This window comes from Anabrus simplex, chromosome 5 (genome assembly GCF_040414725.1).
Source record: "Anabrus simplex isolate iqAnaSimp1 chromosome 5, ASM4041472v1, whole genome shotgun sequence".
Lineage (NCBI taxonomy): Eukaryota > Metazoa > Arthropoda > Insecta > Orthoptera > Tettigoniidae > Anabrus > Anabrus simplex.
The window spans coordinates 112405989-112426607 of record NC_090269.1 but is presented as its reverse complement, the minus strand read 5'-3'; the positions used below and the strand labels follow the sequence as shown (position 1 = coordinate 112426607).

Here is a 20619-nt window from a genome sequence, read left to right as displayed (position 1 = left end):
CAGTACCAAAGTTGAAAACTAGAAAAGCAGCTGGAATTGATAAGATATCTGGGGATATACTAAAGGCAATGGGTTGGGATATTGTACCATATCCAAAATATTTGATTATTGTTTAGGTGAAGGAGCTGTACCAAATGAATGGAGAGTTGTTATAGTAGACCCTGTGTATAAAGGAAAGGGTGATAGACATAAAGCTGAACATTACAGGCCAGTAAGTTTGAGATGCATTGCATGTAAACTTTGAGAAAGCATTCTTTCTGATTATATTAGACATGTTTGCAAAATTAATAACTGGTTTGACAGAAGGCAGATTGGGTTTAGGAAAGATTATTCCACTGAAGCCCAACTTGTAGGATTCCAGCAAGATATAGCAGATATCCTGGATTCAGGAGGCCAAATGGACTGTATTGCGAGTGACCTATCTAAGGCATTTGATAGGGTAGATCATGGAAGACTACTGGCAAAAATGAGTGCTATTGGACTAGAGAAAAACGTGATTGAATGGGTGGCTATATTTCTAGAAAATATAACTCAGAGAATTAGAGTAGGCGATGCTTTATCTGACCCTGTATTGGACCTTTCTTTTCTTATATATATAAATGTTATGTGTAAAGAAGTGGAATTAGAGATGAGGCTTTTTGCAGATGATGTTATTCTGTAGAGAGTAATAAATAAGTTACAAGATTGCGAGTGGCTGCAGGGTGACCTCGCTAGTGTAGTGAGATGGACGGTGGGCAATGGTATGATGATAAACGGGGTTAAAAGTCAGGTTGTGAGTTTCACAAATAGGAAAAGTCCTCTCAGTTTTAATTACTGCGTTGATGGGGTGAAAGTTCCTTTTGGGGATCATTGCAAGTACCTAGGTGTTAATATAAGAGAAGACCTTCATTGGGGTAATCACATAAATGTGATTGTTAAAAGGGAAGTCGGAAAGCCCTATCTTGATGATGTTAATTTGACATAAAAGATGCCCCGTTATCTCAGGAAGTATTAAGTTTAGAGCTTTGATATTTTTACTACTTGTAATTACACCCTTTCCATAAATACTGAACCAGGATGGAATGGTTGGAGCAAACGATTGTAAAGTTATGAATTTGTTTAATAAGTTCCAAATTTTTAACAAAAAATGTCATTATAAATGTATGTAAATCAGACACTATACATGTGAAGTGCTTTTATCTGGTTCAGTAGATGTATCATGGCACAAAGTGACTCTCTGCAAACAATGAACTGCCTATCCAGTGTAGTTTCTGAGATAATGGGTCAAACGTGTGAAAAAAGTCATTTCCTAGAATATCAGAATTTGACACATTTACCCACAACAGTGCCTAAAATCCAACCCTATTTAATCGAAGCTATTGAAATGTTAGTTATGACATTCCCGGAAACCTCTGCGCATAACATTCAGGGATAGAACAGTGAAAACTACAGCCTTCTAGATTAAAGTGTTCTACATATTTATATTTTCAAAAAGAAACATGTCTAAGTTGCACAATTTGACAATTGTGCATTGATATTTAAAACATTTCTTTAAAATGCTTCCATGTGTTGTATTAAAATAAATTATACACCATTTTAATCAGCAGAGTCCAAATAATTGAATGAGGCAACATTTGGAAAAAACCTTTTTTTAAATATTTTTGGTTTCCAACTCCAGATCTTTGCACATGGTTATGAGGGTATTTAGGGGTTGTCGTGAGGATGTAAAGGAGAGGGCATATAAGTCTCTGGTAAGACCCCAACTAGAGTATGGTTCCCTCACCGGGATACTTGATTCAAGAACTGGAAAAAATCCAAAGAAAAGCAGCTTGATTTGTTCTGGGTGATTTCCGACAAAAGAGTAGCGTTACAAAAATGTTGCATAGTTTGGGCTGGGAAGACTTGTGAGAAAGGAGACAAGCTGCTTGATTAAGTGGTATGTTCCGAGCTGTCAGTGGAGAGATGGCGTGGGAGGACATCAATAGACGAATAAGTTTGAGTGGTGTCTTTAAAAGTAGGAAAGATCACAATATGAAGATAAAGATGGAGTTCAAGAGGACAAATTGGGGCAAATATTTGTTTATAGGAAGGGGAGTTAGGGATTGGAATTACTTACTAAGGGAGATGTTTAAAAATTTTCCAATTCATTTGCGATCACTTAAGAAAAGGCTAGGAAAACAACAGATAGGGAATCTGCCACCTGGGCGACTGCCCTAAATGCAGATCAGTAGTGATTGATTGAATGTATTGCCCTTGCAAATTTAATAGCTCTGTACATTTTATATTTTATGTAATTCTGTTCAAAATGAATTTGGTAGAACATTGGATCTTGTATTAACTAATTAAAACTTCAATTTGAGTTAAGGAAATGGCTTTCCAGAAGATCGGTACCACCCAGCATTAACTTTGGAATTATTAACTAACGTAAAATATGAACAATCCAAAAGTACTCCAAGAGTAGTCTATAATTTTGCAAAGTTTTATATGTATTTACAAAACATGAATTGGAAATATTTAATAAAATTTACTGATCCAAATAAAGTCTTGAATTCCTTATTATTGTTATTATTGCGTACTTCAGCTATGGCGCTGGTGCTTTCCACAGCTGAGTACTGTTCTTCCGTATGGATCAACAGCTCTCATGCTAAAAAGGTGGACACGGTCCTGAATGAAACAATGCGTGTCATAAGTGGCACAGTAAAATCTACTCCTCTTTTCTGGTTGCCAGTGCTCAGCCACATAGAACCTCCTAGAATTAGAAGATTGAACAACTTGTTTAGAGAATACAGCAAGCTATTAACCAATCCTGATCTCCCCATCTATGAAGATGCTAACGTCGGATTCAGCCGCCTCAAATCAAGATCTCCTCCTATTCAAACAGCACAGGAACTTGTTAGAAGGGATTTCAATCCAAAAGCACATTGGCAACAAGAGTGGAACAGCGTAGCTCCGACTCAATGGCTGGCATTGTTCAATTATAAGAATCTTCCAGCTGGCTTTGATTTACCCCGCAAGACATGGGTAGCCCTCAACAGAGTCCTTACTAGCCATGGGAGATGTGGTTCAATGATGTTTAAATGGGGTATGAGATCTTCCCCAGCCTGTGACTGTGGGGCAGTTAAACAGACTATTGACCATATCGTCATCGAATGCATTGGAAGGGCATTCGCTGGATCTAGCCAGGACTTTGTGGTGGCTTCTGCTGAGGCCATACAATGGCTAGAGAATTTGGATCTAAATTTTTGAACCCTTTTGCTTGCGTGATTGTTTTCAATGTTATGTGTATATCTTATAATTATGTATATAATGGTTTGTGCTTACTGTTCATTTATATTTAATCTTTGTATTGTTTTGTGTACGTTACCATACGCTAATAATAATAATAATAATAATAATAATAATTGTTGTTGTTGTTGTTGCCAGACATGCCATCGAGAAGCTTTATGAGATTTGTGTCAAAACTGGCCTCCACATCTCTTACTGAAAAACACAATACATGGACTCCAAGAACTCAAACCAGGTGCCACTCGTGACCCAGTGTGGCAGCGTCACAAAAGTAAAACATTTTAAGAACTTAGGTGAAATTATCGGGAGCACTGGCAACGAAAGAGAAGCCAGCAAAAACTGCGTTGAAAATTTATGTAAAGCCTATACAATCACCTGGAACGTTTACAACAAGAAATCACTTTCCACCAAGGCCAAACTCCGACACTACGACACTGTTGTTCTCCCAGAGGCACTCTACGCAATTGAAAAATCATCATTAATCGTCAACATTAGAGACATTGAGAAAATGGAATGACAGATACTGAGGAAAATATTCGGACCCAAGTTTGAAGATGGCACTTGGATGCGAAAAAGCTTGGGGGGGAACTCGATTTGTTGACTGAGCATTTCACTTCACTTGCCCGCAAAAGACATATGAAATTCTACGGGCATTTAGCATTGGATGACTCATGATTGACAAAGAAAATCTTTTTAGTTATCAATGGAACACGACAAACCAAAGTGTGCTGGCGAGTAGACACCCAAGATCATCTCGCAGAAGTCGACATTGACCCACTGGAAACCGCAAGGACTTCGTATAGACAAAAGATCAACACCCACAAGTTTCCGCCCAAAAAACGACGGCAAGAAATTCGAAATAAAAAAAACGCTTGGACACAAGAGAGATGACAGGCCCAGAGTTGAAAGGATGAGGAAGTTTTGAGAAGATAAGAAGAACAAGATGATCAAGACAAAGAAACATCACTATTTTGGAACTATCAACATACAGACTCTACTTAGGACGGGGAAATTAAAACAGACTTTGGATGAAATGGAAAATCAGAATATTCTAATACTAGCAGTGCAAGAGACGCATTTTACTGATATTAATACGTTTGATTCAGAAAATTATAGAATCTTTAAGGGTAAACCTGGACGAAAAATTGGAAGAAATCTGCAGCAACTTGGCACAGCATTTTGTGTAAACAAAAGGGTTATTGACTCCGTAACGGATTTCTCTTCTCCTTCTGATAGACTCTCCACTCTAACACTGAAATGTGCAAACAAGAGATACACACTATTCAATGCACACGCCCCCATAAATGAAGACAACAGAAACAATCCTGATAAGGTGAAAATATTCTGGGATCAATTGGAGAATGAATTGCTAAAGACGCCAAGCAATCATGTCAAAATTCTGATGGGTGATTTCAACGCGCAGGTTGGGAAAGAACGTCAGTTCCGAAAAATAGTAGGTGGTTATCCAGCTCACACCAGAACAAATACGAATGGGAAGAGACTTATTGACTTATGTGAGACATTCGATCTTAAATTAATGTCCACGTACTTCAAAAGACTGCCAAGGAAAAAGAAAACGTGGTGTGCTCCACGGAAAGACCTAGGTGAATATCAACTGGAACATGTTGCAATTTCAAGGAGAAACACCAAAGAAATTATGAATGTGGTAGTACGGAAAGGAGCCAATCTTGACTCTGATCACTTCTTGACCCGCATAAAATTCAAGCTGTTACCGCTAAACAAGAAGAGACTCTCTCCGAATGCGTCAATAAAAGTAAACCATGAAAAACTTCAAGAAAACAGAAACGACTTTCAAAGACGTATGCGGGAGAAGAAAATGGAGACTTGTGAGGATATTCGAGAGAATATGGCTAATATAGCTAAGGATGTTGCACCATTGCAACGAACTCGCAGACACCGATGGTGGACTACAGACTGTGATGTAGCAATTGATAGGAGAGCTGGAGCCTATAAAGCATGGTACGCAGATAAAACAGAAGATAAATTTGAGACATACAAAGAGGTACGCAAACAGACAGCAAAGATCCTCCGGCAAACCAAAAGGAATCAAATATCTGAAGAAATTCGAAGTATTGACACAGAATTTAAGAAGAACAATACTAGAAACTTTTATAGGACCTTTAAAGAGCACATACATGGATATCAACCATCTACCATGGGATTTCGAAGGGAAGATGGAAAATTGGCAGTGAATAAGAATGAAAATTGTGAGATATTAGCTACATATTTTGAGAAATTGTTGAACTGTGAAAAACCTAAAAATAAATGGCCAAAAGAGGATCCAAAGCAACGGAATGAAAACTCAATACCCCCTGACGAAAAAGAACTCTGTGAAATAATTACAGACTTAAAGAACAACAAAGCTGCAGGGGAAGACTCTGTCACAGCAGAGATGCTGAAAAGTGGTGGAGAAATCGCAATAACAATTTTAAGGCGAGAAATGGAAAAGATATGGGAAATGGAGGTAATCCCTGAAGATTGGAAAAATGCTATCATTCATCCTCTACACAAAAAAGGTGATAGAGCAGATCCTAACAACTACTGCGGCATTTCCATCACATCTGTAACTTATAAGACACTCTCTAAAGCACTACAGAGGAGACTTGTGGAACAAGTGGATCATCAACTAGGCGAGTATCAAGCGGGATTTAGGAAGGGAAGATTGTGCGTTGATCAAATCTGGAGCCTGAAAAGTGTACTAGAGAATCATCTCTCAAAGGATCTGGTAGTCGTTTTTGTAGACTTTAAAAAGGCGTATGATTCAGTCGACAGGGAAGTGCTATTCAGTATATTAGTGGAATTTGGAATTGACTCCAAAACAACAGCAATTATTAAGCAGACTTTAACTGGGACACATTCGAAAGTTAAGTTCATGGGAGAGAACTCCAAGCAGTTCGAAATTAAAACAGGAGTCAGGCAGGGTGATGGATTGTCTCCAATTCTTTTCAACTGTGTGTTGGAGAAGATTATCCGGGAGTGGGAAAAAGAACTGGACAGAAAAGGATTACTTAACCAAGTATACATTGGAGGGTCAAAAAGTGGTGTCATGATTAATTGCCTTGCCTTTGCTGATGACGTTGCGCTGCTATCTAGGAATACTGACACAGCAATAGAACAGCTGAATGTACTAAAACTACAAGCAGAAAAAGCAGGACTACAGATTTCTTTCGAAAAAACTAAATATATAACAAACATCAAAACAGCCCCTCGGTACCTGAAGACAGAACACGGTAAAATAGAAAGAGTTGATAGCTGGGTGCAATAGTGCAATTGAAAACAAATGAAAGAGAAGCAAACGACACCAGACGGGAGAAAATGGCTGTGGCTTTTCGTAGGACATATCCTATATACAAGAAGAAAACCATCTCCAGACGAGCTAAACTAAGGCACTACAACACAGTGATTAAAACGGAATGTCTTTATGCTAGTGAATGCCTCCAAATGACAGGAAAAGCGGGACTGAGAGAAGCTGAGAAATTTGAAAGAAAGATCCTTCGCAGAATAATGGGTCCAAAGATTGTGGATGGACAGTATAGGCTGCGAGGAAGGGAAGAACTTTACCGAGACAATGAAAGGCTAACTGAGTCCATGAGAAAACGGAGACTTAAATTCTATGGGCATTTATTTAGAATGGATGAGAAGAGACTAACGAAAAGGATTTTCACAATACTAGACAGCAGACCTAAAGTGTCGGACAAATGGTTCAGGGAGGTAAGAAAGGATCTCAGACAGGTGGGACTAAATTCGGAAGACATCTCAAACCGAACAAAGTTTAGGTCAGCGATTGACAGATTTAAGGGATTCCATGACGAACCAAAACTTAACCGTGGGTGGACGGACGAAAGAAGACAGGCTGCCAGAGAGAGGATGCTGAAGTTCTGGGCTGTGAGGAAGGCTTCCAGAAACATGTAATTGTTATCTAACGTGGTCTCTAATGGCCGTAAACGAATATATATATAATAAATTATTATTAAGAAATTATTGATAATAATAATAATATTGAGTCTGAAATAAGTGTATATATATATATATATATAGTCCTAAATGCTTTTGGAATTTTATTAAGAGCAAAACGAATAACAGGACATCTGCTCAACAGATGTCATTTAATGGTAATCTTTTAACTAGTGCTCAGAGCATTGCTGACTGTTTTGCATCTCATTTTAAAAGTCCGTACCTTCATAGTCGCTGATAGTGGAAGAATCTTTAAAAACATCTCTATTTTTATTGACTGATCTTATTGAAGTTGAGTACAAAACAGTAATAAATAGTTGAAACCAGGAAAGTCAAGTAGTCCTAACGGTATACCTCCGTATTTGTTGAGGGGTTGTACCAATTGGCTTATGATTCTTTTATGTCTGATATATAATAATTTAATACTAATAAAATCAGATATTTCCAGATTTGTGCAAATTGATCTGGTGATATTACATTTATTGAAAATAATATGCCAATTTCTATTATTTATGCTCCTGCAAAAGTTTTTGACGCTTTTATCTTTTTGAATATTTCATCACATCAGACCTTGTATATCACAATGCCAGCATGGATTTTACAGTCACCGATCAACTTCTAACCAACCTGATCAACAATATTCAGAATGTTTTTAATACAATGGACAGACGTTTGCCAGTTGACATGATATTTGGACTTTTCCAAGGTGTGTGATAAATTGGATCATGAGTAACTGTACAACAGGGTTACAGATTCCATTCAGTATTTATTATTATTATTATTATTATTATTATTAACCCGATTCATGAGATTTTATATTCTGTTTCTCATCATTTAGACGGTAATAATTAGGTATCACGCATATTATTGTATTTAATCATAGGTTAAGTGAATTTTGTTTGTAATTATTCTGTATATTAATAAGTGAGATTTGTTGGTTTCAAATAGCCATGCTGTTGCTTGTAACTCTGGCAAGATGAGCTGGCATAGTATTTTGCAATCAAGGCTATGTTTAACCGAGAATGTATTGAGCAAGTAGATTTCCCGCTGACACATGCAAGGTAGTCATCGGTAGTCCGCGTGGGCATGCTTATACGACACATGACTGATGACATCAGGGCGTGGGTACGTGATTTCGACCAAGTGTCTGTATTCGCAAGCTACTGTATGTTGAGGTGGAAGGGATGACCAGAGAGTAGGAAGATGAGTGGTCATCACGAGGTTATAAAAGTTGATGCAACGGTGGTGAGAAGGATGTGAAGGAAGAGTGGTGGTCAGAGCTAAGAGGTGTGTTTGAAGAGGTCTTGGAATCATCGAGGAGGTCTACAAGTGGTGGTTGGATCCGAGTAGAGACTTGTACTATGCTGATAGTGAAACATCATTTACTTGTGAGGATGGACTTTACAAGGTGTTTCAATAATATTTTCCAATTTCTTACAATCTATTGAGTGGACGTAACTACATTGGAGCTTACTACACGCGTACATGGAATGTAGGTCAACTCCAGGTTACATAAGAAGATAACAGCAGATGGCTTCCGACTTCATTTCATTGGTTTTTCCAGGAATTTCAAGTTCAACAGCGGTGTGTGCAGGCATCAGGTAATTAAAGCATCAGACATGTTATGCATTAATAACATGAAGAAGAATGTAATCAGCCGTGATATCACATTTCACTTCAAGTTCATGCCAATAGCTTTCTTTGTTTAGATTAAATTTTCTTTTTTATTGTAACAGCAAATCTCACAATATATATTTTTTTTGTTAAATTAAAATATGGCAATGCTTGTTCATTGTGACGTAAATTATAGTCTTAAACTCAATTTTATTTTAATTATTATAAGTGATTCTATTTCTAAGTACAATCCTCAATTGTGGAAATGCAACCGTAATCTAACATTGTCCTGATCCATATCCCTGTATATTGCCAGATGTGTGAGTTTATCACCTCACGCCTTGAGGTAATTGAGATAAAAGGCAGGTTCTACCGAATTTTGTTGTTTTTTTTCTTAAAAAGCAACTGGCGCTCAAACAAATTTTATGTATATTGTGTGAAGGAGATGAAGGTATAAGAGTAGTGGTAGGAGTAGTCACACATGATATACTTCTTTGTAAATTGGCATCATTGGGCTTCTCTCAAGAAATGTTAAAACTGATTGCCTCATATCCTTCTTGTAGAAAACATTTTATTTCTTTTAATCAGACTAAGTCCTATGTTTTCAATGTTAAATTTAGTGTCTCAAAGATCCAATTAGGTCCACTGTTTTAATTGTATTTATAAATGATTCGACAGTTGTTGTACATTTCTATAATTGTTTTTTTTTTGCAGGCAATGTTTAATTGTTCAAAGTAATTAGTAACTAGAATGATACTCTTCAGTTAGAGGTAGGTACGAGCCGCATCAATAATTGGGGTGCAGAAAACAAACTTCCTTTTAATATTGTACCGGGCGGTACACCTCCGCGCCGCTAATTCAAACATTGCGCCAGTTGAAACTCCTCTACTGGAGGAAGCCTGAACTTTAACAACCATGTTAATTCTAAAGTTTCTCAGAAGATGTCTCTACTGTAAATTTTGTAGTGTTCTGAACTATGTCAATTTCGAGTCGTGTTTGTCTGCTCCATAGCAAGAACTTTGAACATTCTCTAACAGATGTCTCTACCAAAACTGATAACGCTCTCTGGTGTAAAGGAATGAATTGTCTGGAAGAAATTTAACATTCATAAGTTTTGTTTTGGCTAAATTTTGTTCTGTGGTTTGAGAGTTGGCAATATAATCCTTTCTTTCCACCTGTTTTGAATGTAGCCAATCAGGAATTTCTGTAATTTATTTTCCACCAATAAGGTGTTTCTTCTTCGTCTGGTGTATTAGTTTTTGCTGTTATCCAATAAAATTTTGTGGGCGGGTTGTAATCATTCATGAAACGTCTTGAATTTTCCGCGAGGGTATATAAACTGCTAATTTTCTGGTCTCCTGGCCACTTCAGTAACATCTTTCTTAGTGTGATTATGTAGCAGGGGGCGGGAAGCGCCTCTTTCTTCGGGCAGCAGTTCATCCTTCAGGTAATGACCTTTTAATAACTTCTTTTGCTCACTAGCTCAGCCGTTTAACCCTCGGGGCAGGTTCGAAACTTTTATCATGTAACTTTCCTTTAAAATGTAAAAGACACTTGGTATAAAATTCTATCTCTTTAACTACAAATTGGGATAGAGAGTGCCTTACCCTCTCGAGTTCCCACTCAGTGTTTTGAGGTGACTACGTTTTCATAACTGTTTTTCTTCGCTTCAAAATGTAATTAATTTTCCTATCGTGTCACCTCCGTAGTATGGGATTAGCCCTTGCATAAGCGGCCTTAAAACCAAAATAGGTTTTGAAAATGTATATTTGGAGTGCAAGTTACTCCTCCACTCATGTTGGTATTTTGGGGCCATGTAATTATCCTGTTTCTTTACTTAATAGGCCTCAGTAGGTTGGGTGTTTTTACCCCTGTTCTTGTGTGCCTGGAAGGCAGCTTGAAAGTCGAGTTTGGTGTGGCCTTTGCATTGGCTTGAACTTTGAGAACGGGCTGCTCTTTCTTAAATTTAGTTTGTGTGTGCCTCGAGCAGGCTTAACTGGTAATTGGGAGCTAGTGCCCCTTGGCATGATTGGGGTTTTCTGCCCCTTTGTTGAACTTTCTTCATAAGTAAAGTTGAGCTCATTGCTCAGGGCTTGTGAATCCGGGGCTCGAAGCCCAAAATACATTAATAGACTGTAATTGTACATTCTTAACTTGTTGATATGCAACTGTGTTCCTGTTATACTTGTTATTTCTTGATCTCAAAAAGAAAATATAACCTTTGTTAAATTTTAAATTAATTTTAATTTCGTAAGTTGAGACCTATTCATCCCAGCACCTTCTTTCACCTCTAACTACCGCGGATAACTCCGTAACAAATATAAAAAAGTGCTATGTTAATTTCTTTTTCTAGAGTCAGCAATGAGATCCACTTTGAATATATGTTGAATAATGAAACATTAGATAGGGTAAACACTGTGAGAGATCTGGGTGTTACTTTAACACAAAATATTGACAAATGCATATTGACAAAATTTGTAATGGTATGTATAACCTACTAGGATTTATTATAAGAAATAGCAGAGATTTACAGACCCAACCTCAATTTCAACTCTCTTTAATTCTCTATTAAGAAGTTATCTGGAATATGACTCTGTAGTTTGGATGCCATATTGTAAAGCACATATTGACAAACTGGAGAGAATACAAAATAAATTTTTAAGATTCCTATTTAAATGATATAATTGTTCTTCTTATTTGGCTAGAATATCATATAGTATTCTCCTACATGATTTTAATGTTGTTTCTGTAAAGAATTGAAGAGAAATAGGTTTATCACAGTTGCTTTTTCTATACAAATGTGTGAATGGCATATTGGACAACAGTGTTTTGCTTCAGTTTAATTTTAATGTGAAAACATCTAACTTATGTCTTTATTTCTATTGTAATCGAAACAAAATTCTATACCATAAAAATTCCCCACTGCAGAAAATATGTGTAACATTTAATTTTTTTTTAAAATTTGTGTGGCTATTTCTAGCTGGGTGCAGCCCTTGTAAGGCAGACCCTTCGATGAGGGTGGGCGGCATATGCCATGTGTAGGTAACTGCGTGTTATTGTGGTGGAGGATACTGTTATGTGAGGTTTGTGAGTTGCAGGAATGATGGGGACGGCACAAACACGCCGCCCCCGAGCCATTGGAATTAACCAATGAAGGTTAAAATCCCCGACCCGACCAGGAATCGAACTCGGGACCGTCTGAACCGAAGGCCAGTACGCTGATCATTCAGCCAACGAGTCGGACTGTAACATGTAATAATTTGATATTAAAGGATTTTCCATTTTTAAAATTTCTTGCTTTGATCAAAGAACTGTTCAGAGTATAAAATCCGAATATCACAGTTTGTAGATTTAATTTAATTTATGTAACTGTGCTCTTAAGAGAGATATTTCTATTTTTGTTCTTTGATACCAGTATGGCCATTGCTGTAGAGATTATATGTAGCTTACATAATCTTAATTTAATTTTCTATAAATGATTGTGCATGTTACTATAACATTATGATTATATGAATGTATGATATATTTGGTATATACTGTGTAACAGCCTCTACAATTTTTTTTTCTTTATGTTTTATGTTTTTTTGTCTCTTTATAATTTTCACTCAGTGTTACCAAAACAGACTTTCAACCTATTAGGTGTGTTACGTACATTTAGTACGTGTTGAAGAGAAGTACATCCGTCCGATTGGCCATTTTCATTCTGTACTTAACATCTCTACAACACGTACTAAATGTATATAACACGGCCTAATAGGTTGAAAGTCTCAGATTAGCCATTTTCGTTCTGTATTTAACATCTCTTCAAAACGTACTAAATGTACGTGACACGACCTAATAGGTTGAAAGTCTGTTTCGATTACAAAGTGGTCGTGAAAATTCAATTTTCATTCACTCAGTGTGTTTCTTCAATTAGTCTACTGTAATTGGAGCAATGCTCTGTTGTAGACTGTATTAAATAAATAAATAAATGAATAAATAAATAAATTTCTATACAAAATTCAGTTTTCCTTATTAGCGACTAGCGAGGTAACCTGTAACAAGCCTCTTCTTCTGACCATGAGCCATCGTATGTTCGCTTATGCTTTGAGGAACATCACACAATACCTAGTCAGTCTCTTCTTGCAAAGAGATTATGGTATGTACAGTGTGCATTTTGTAATGCTAAAATCCCATAAAGTACTAAAAGTGTATTTTTAGAACAATGGATCCAGAATTGTTGGATTGTACTACAGGCAGCAAAGTTATTTCATTTTTTCATCAGATATGTAATAAATTTTTATGGGAGAGAATGTTTTGGAAAAGAGAACATTCAACATCTTGTAGCAAAAAACCCGAAACAAAACAGCAACAAAACAAAGAAAAAAGCTTCTTAAAGCAATCGTTACTAGCAGAACAAAGCCCCTCTTCATCCAATTTGAAGAATGAACTTTTCAGTTATCTATGCTAGGCACTAATCACTGCAAATATTGCGTGGAATTCACTTGGCAAATGCACATTCCAAAATTTCCTAGATAAATATTATAATCATACCATTCCACAAAAGTCAACCCCAAGAAAAAAGTATCTGGAGGACTGTTACCATACAACTATTAAAGAAATTCAAGATAATTTGAAAGACTGTTTCATATGGGGTATGGTGGATCAAACTACAAACTCCTGTGTGTGCCACGTGGCAAATTTTCTTGTTCGTAAATTCGGTGAAGACAAGCCAGAAAAACGTGTTTTGATTGCTGGGAGGGTCTTCGAGAAAACTAATAATTCTAAAATAGCTCCTTTTGTGAATGATGCTTTACGAGTATTATGACCAGAAGGAATATAAATTTAGAGTTCTCAGATGCTGCAGCCTATATGCTGTGAGCTGCTTCATCTTTCAAAATATTTTAGGGCCTACCCTATTTAATTCATGTTACTTGTATTGTGCCTGGGCTTCAAAGGGTAGCAGAAGTCATTCTTGAAGAAAATACCTTAATGTCTATGAAGGTAGCCCAGAAACCAATGCACCATATTTTTTTTTTTTTTTTCAACAATTATTTATTGAACACAATGAAACTTATACACAAGAAAGAATTATTTTTCTTCTACACTTCCTATTTTTCCACGTGATCTCCTTCCCGTTATATGGCCTTCCTCCAGAGAGACAAGGGCGTGTATGTTGTGTCGGTAGCCCTCCTTGAACTGTTCCTGAGACATGTTTTCACTGTGCGAATCACCTCTTCATCATCATGACCTTACCAGCGGAAGCAGTTGCTTTGAATATTTTCTTCTGTGGAGAGTCGGGATGGTGCCATTCTATCGATTGTAGTTTTGTTTTGGATTCAAAATGATAAACCCAGGTTTCATCACCTATCACAATCCGGGACAAGAAGGATTTCCCCTCATGTTCAAAATGTTGCAGCAACTCAGAAGAAATGTTTTTTCTGAGAGTTTTGTGTTCCTCCGTAAGACAGCATAGAACCCATGGTGAACACTTTTGCATAATCAAGAGCATGGATGATTACACTTACTTTCTTTGCTGATTGACAGCTCCCGCGTCAAAAGCCGATCTGTCCTGCGTCAGTCCTTGCGAATGAGCACATGAGCACACCGCATCTTGTCAGGTGTGACTGCTGTGGGTGGCCTTCCCAACTGCTTCAAGTCTTGGAGCTCTGCCAAACCGCTTTCAGATGGTCTTAATCTCTGTGCCCAGTGACTAACTGTACTTCTGTCGACGGCTAATGCTTCATAAACTGCACATTAATGTTTGTGAATGTTTCCAACCGTTTCTTCCTTCCCAGTAAGAAATTCAATGACGACACACTGCTTGTAACATACATCACTTACAGATGCTATGTTGAACCATTGCTGCAAGTGCGCTCTCTGTCGGAAGAAGCAGAAACTTTGCACGCGCACTCCGAAAACTTCAAAGAATTCATATCTGAAGCTTCACATTCATACCATTGTTGGGGGCTGAGAAATAAATTGTTTTGCATTATTTTCTGGGCCACCCTCGTAGAACCAAGGGCGTGTTTGTAAAAACCTCCATTCAAGTAAATGCTTATGTAGGTAAAAACATCAAAATTTCCTTTACCATTGAAACCAATTCTTACCTGCTGTGGTACATGACAATGCTCTTTATCTACTGATAATGAGTTAAAGATTTTTGCGGCCTAAATCCAAGTGATGCTTTATCAGTGCGAGGATAAATTATAATTACGGTGCCATACAATTATTCTAAGATCCCAGGATCGTGGTTTCAAACCCAGCAGAGGTAATCTGACTTTAGAAGGGCAGATAAAAGTCTAGTCAGCACTCCATGTCATATAATGTTAGCATATAAAAGATCTCCAGCAAACCATTTGTCATTTGATAACATTAATGAAAACTCAACTGTAAATTGCCCAAGAGATATCAGTTTCTCTGCCATCTTGTGGAGTAAAATGGAACGCTGGAATCAACATGCAGGAAGCCTAGTTGGCATCAAATTAAAATGTTTGCACACAGTAGCTGACACCATACAATTATTTGTATCTACGTCCATCCCTTGTTCCTTTTCTCTATGGGGTCGGGTATGAAGTGAGATTAATCTTTGTAGCAAACTTTTACAACCGGATGCTCTTCCTAAAGTCAGCCTCATCAGAGGAGTTAGTGAGATAATAATAATTTATAATTTCGTATGGCTATTTCTAGCCGAGTGCAGCCCTTGTAAGGCAGACCCTCCGATGAGGGTGGGCGGCATCTGCCAAGTGTAGGTAACTGCGTGTTATTGTGGTGGAGGATAGTGTTATGTGTGGTGTGTGAGTTGCAGGGATGTTGGGAACAGCACAAACACCCAGCCCCCGGGCCATTGGAATTAACCAATGAAGATTAAAATCCCCGACCTGGCCGGGAATCGAACCCGGGACCCTCTGAACCGAAGGCCAGTACGCTGACCATTCAGCCAACGAGTCGGACAGTTAGTGAGATGAAATGAATAATGTGATATATGATAGAAGGAAGGGAGAGGGTGAAACCTAGTGCCGACACACAGCTTACTCCTTTTGAATAGCACCAAGGGGTCTGCTCATGGCTTAACGTCCCCATCCGATGGATGAATCACCATCAACAGCATCATTTGCCCTCACTCCATATGAACACTGTGGAAAAATTTGGAGTTGAATCCAAACTTTTGGCACGCAATTTAGTGACTAGAAATTGTGTACCACGACCTCTCCTACCCTGCTGGCCAACATTCTGATAGTGACATTTTTTTTCAAACAACAGGACTTGAATCAGCTAACCACCATGTCAGACTATATAGATTTGATGCCTTAACGATCATGGCCACCAGCTGGGCCCCATAGAATAATAATAATAATAATAATAATAATTTAAAATAAATAATATTTATCATATCTTTTGACCATTTTCATATTTTCTTTTGTACTTTGTTTTTTTTTAATTGTAAAATGTTTCAAAGGAAACTTTCTTTTATTTCTGTAGTGGATCATGTACGACTTGGTCTTATTGCTGGAGTGTTCTACAGACATCAACTTCAAGCCTCTGAAAATGAAGTTATGCTAGACTCCAGTGAGTTGGAGGCTGTTCTTTCTGATATATTCTTTGCTGCTCAAAAAGAGACTCTTCAGGACATCAAGACAGATGTTGTGACAGAACAAATGGTGAATCTACTCTTAAACATTCATAATGCGTAAGTGTATTTCAGTTTTGACTTTCTTATGTTTTCTTAACTGTTATCTGCATTTTCATATATTTTAACCATCATTGCTAAACCTTTCTTTAGTACAACCATGAGAAGTTAATTATTTTAAAATTCGGAGCATGTCGTTAAGAGTGCATGGGTGATGATTTTCTCCAGTTTTCTCACACTTACTCCAGAAAATGTTGATGTTACGTGTTACTTCTTCCCGTGTGAATCATGTGACCTTGCTGCGGTGGAGAGGCTTGCGCTTCACAATGAAGCAGATAGCCGAGCCGCAGGTGCAACAATATTAGATGGGTGTATCTGTTGAGAGACCTGACTAACGAATGGTTCATCAAAAGGGGGGGTAGCAGCCTATCGGAAGTTGCAAGGGCAGCAGTCTAGATGATTAACTGATATGGCCCTGTAACAATACTCAACATGGCTCAGCTATGTTGATACTGCTACACAGTTTAAAGCAACGAGAAACTACAGCCGTAACTAACTCCCGAGGACATGCAGCTCTCGCTGCATGAATGATGTGCTGATGATGGCTCCCTTCCGGGTAAAATATTCCGGAGGTAAACTAGTTCCTCATTCGGTGCGATCATTAGGAAGATGGATACTGACATTCTGTGAGTCGGAGCGTGGAATGTTAGAAGTTGAATCATTGTGGTAGGTTAGAGAATCTGAAAAGGGAGATTGATAGACTAAACTTAGATGTAGTTGGTATAAGTGAAGTGCGTTGGCAGGAAGAGCAGGGCTTTTGGTCAGGCGACTACAGAATTATCAACACAAAATCAAACAGGGAAAATGCAGGAGTTCGTTTAATAATGGATAACAAAATAGGGCAGTGGGTAAGCTACTATGACCAGCATAGTGAAAGAATTATTGTCGTCAAGATAAACACCAAACCAATGCCCACCACAATAGTGCAGGTCTATATGCCTACTAGTTCAGCGGATGATGAGGAAATCGAAAGAATATATATGAAGAGATAGATGATTTAATACAATGTGTAAAAGGTGACGAAAATCTATTTGTGATGGGAGATTGGAATGCAGTGGTAGGCCAAGGAAGAGAAGGTAATACAGTAGGAGAATTCGGATTAGGACAAGGGAACAAAAGAGGAAGTCGGCTGGTTGTATTCTGCGCTCATCATAAATTATTCCTTGCTTATACTTGGTTCAGACACAACAAATGACAGCTATATACGTGAACAAGACCTGGAGACACTGGAAGGTATAAAATAGACTTCATTATGATTAGGCAGAGATTCAGAAACCAGGTTTTAAATTGCAAAACTTTCTCAGGAGCAGACGTGGACTCGGACCACAACTTGTTGGTCATGAAATGCCATTTGAAGTTGAAGAAAGGAAGGAATGCAAGGAGATGGGATCTAGACAAGTTGAAAGAAAAGAGTGTGAAGGATTGTTTCAAGGAACATGTTGCACAAGGACTAAATGAAAAGGCTGAAGGAATCGCAATAGAGGAAGAGTGGATAGTCGTGAAAAATGAAGTCAGTAGGGCTGTTGATGTTAGGAAGTAAGAAAAGATCAACTAAGAATCAGGGTATAACTCAAGAGACACTAGACCTGATTGATGAATGATGAAAATACAAGAATGCTAGAAATGAAGAGGGCAGAAAAGAATACAGGTGCTTAAAGAATGAAATGGATAGAAAGTGCAAGGTTGCTAAGGAAGAATGGCTGAAGGAGAAGTGCAAGGATGTCGAAGGTTATATGGTCCTAGGAAAGGTAGATGCTGCATAGAGGAAAATCAAGGAAACTTTTGGAGAAAGGAAATTTAGATGTATGAACATTAAGAGCTCAGATGGAAAGACACTTTTAGGGAAAGAAGACAAAGCAGAAAGATGGCTTGAGCATATCCAACAGTTGTATCAATGTAAAGATGTAGATGATTTGGTTCTGGAACAAGACGAGGCTGATGAAATGCGAGACCCGGTTTTGAGATCAGAGTTTCACAGAGCTGTGAGCGACCTAAATAGGAACAAGGCATCTGGAATTGATGTCAATCCCTCTGAATTACTTACTGCCTTAGGAGAAACCAGCATGGCAAGGTTGTTCAATTTAGTGTGTAAGATGTATGAGACAGGAGAAGTGGCATCCAATTTTCGGCAGAATGTTGTTATAAAGTATATAGGAAAATATTTAATATTTATTTCCACCTATTCCATACAATACAAGATGTTGGCATTTAAGTTAAAACATTTTTCAAATGTGAGACATGTTCACCTTTACTGTGAGGCATCTTCAGTCACTAATCACTAATCAAAACCTTATTGTTTTTGTCAGACAACATTTCCAAACATTATACAGTTATTATAAAAATGTTCATGAAATATCTAAACTAAAATAACTAAACTAAAAATCTTATACAATGATAAACTCATGTGTAGTTCACTTGATGAATAGGACGTCATTAGATGGTACAGAAGTACAGATGATGGCTTGAAGCCTTAGTCAATATTAGATTTTAAATACATAGTGGAAGGCATATAAAATCGTTTCATTGAAAATAAATAATACATTTAAATGATATTAAAATAGTAGATTCTTGGATGGTATACTTAAAAATGGAGGTATCATATAATTGTAAGTGACAGTTGATGGCTTAAAGCCGTAGTCAGAGTTTGAAGTATAAGTAAAATAACTTGCTAATATATAGTAAATGAATATGAAAAAGATTACATTGATGAATATAAAATGTAAAGGAAAAACACTCCAAATGCTGGGCAATTGTTATTGACGTTAGCGTATATTTGCCCGTAATGTTTAATGGTCAACAGTTCATAGGTTATTTATAGATTGGTTCAGATGACTTAAAACAAACCAACTATAAACTTTGTGTCAACACAATCTCGCTGAACCAATCTATAAATAACCTATGAACAGTTGACAATTAAACATTACGCAAATATATGCTAACATCAATAACGATTGCCCAGCATTTGGAATGTTTTTCCTTTACATTTTACATTCATCAATGTAATCCTTTTCATATTCATTTATTATATATTAGCAAGTTATTGTACTTATACTTCAAACTCTGACTACGGCTTTAAGCCATCAACTGTCACTTACAATTATATGATACCTCCATTTTTAAGTGTACCATCTAAGAATCTACTATTTTAATATCATTTAAATGTATTGTATATTTTCAATGAAACTATTTTATATGCCTTCCACTATGTATTTAAAATCTAATATTGACTAAGGCTTCAAGCCATCATCTGTACTTCTGTACCATCTAATGACGTCCTATTCATTAAGTGAACTACACATGAGTTTATCATTGTATAAGAATTTTAGTTTAGATATTTCATGAACATTTTTATAATAACTGTATAATGTTTGGAAATGTTGTCTGACAAAAAAACAATAAGGTTTTGTTTACTGACTGAAGATGCCTCACAGTAAGAGGCGAAACATGTCTCACATTTGAAAAATGTTTTAACTTAAATGTCAACATCTTGTATTGTATTGAATAGGTGGAAACAAATATTAAATATTTTCCTATATACTTTATGAAACTTTCAATATGGGCAAAAATGATTTTCATAACTTGTAAGAATGTTGTTATACCTATTCCCAAGAAAGCCGGTGCTGACAAGTGGGAAAACTACCGCACCTTTAGTTTAGTATTTCATGCCTGCAAAATTTTAACACACATTATTTACAGAAGAATGGAAAGACAAGTTGAAGCTGAGTTGGGAGTAGGTAAATTTGGCTTCAGAAGAAATGTAGGAACACGTGAAGCAATCCCGACTTATATCTGATCTTAGAGGATCAAATTAAGAAGGGTAAGCCCACGTACATGGCATTCATAGATCTAGAAAAGGCATTTGATAATGTTGATTCGACCAAGCTATATAAGATTCTGAAGGTGATTGGGATCAGATACGGGGAACGAAGAATCAAATCGAATCAAAATTTCTTTATTTGCAAATGAGGTGTCTACCTCGGTGGCAAATGGTACACTAAAATACATTATTGTCAAGCACTAAATATTAAATTAACAAGAGAAGAAAATTTTCCTATAATACAATATTATACAATTTACGCTAACAATTTTTTCTATTA

General features: G+C 37.1%; 1 protein-coding gene across 1 annotated transcript in view; it reads left to right on the top strand.

Moving 5' to 3' along the window:
• The window catches only part of LOC136874668 (dystrophin), a 174470-nt gene that overhangs the window by 28667 nt on the left and 125184 nt on the right, over nucleotides 1-20619 (top strand). Inside the window, exon 3 of the mRNA XM_067148302.2 lies at nucleotides 16315-16522. Coding sequence (XP_067004403.2) covers nucleotides 16315-16522 — 208 coding nt within the window. The remainder of the gene's footprint in view (nucleotides 1-16314; nucleotides 16523-20619) is intronic.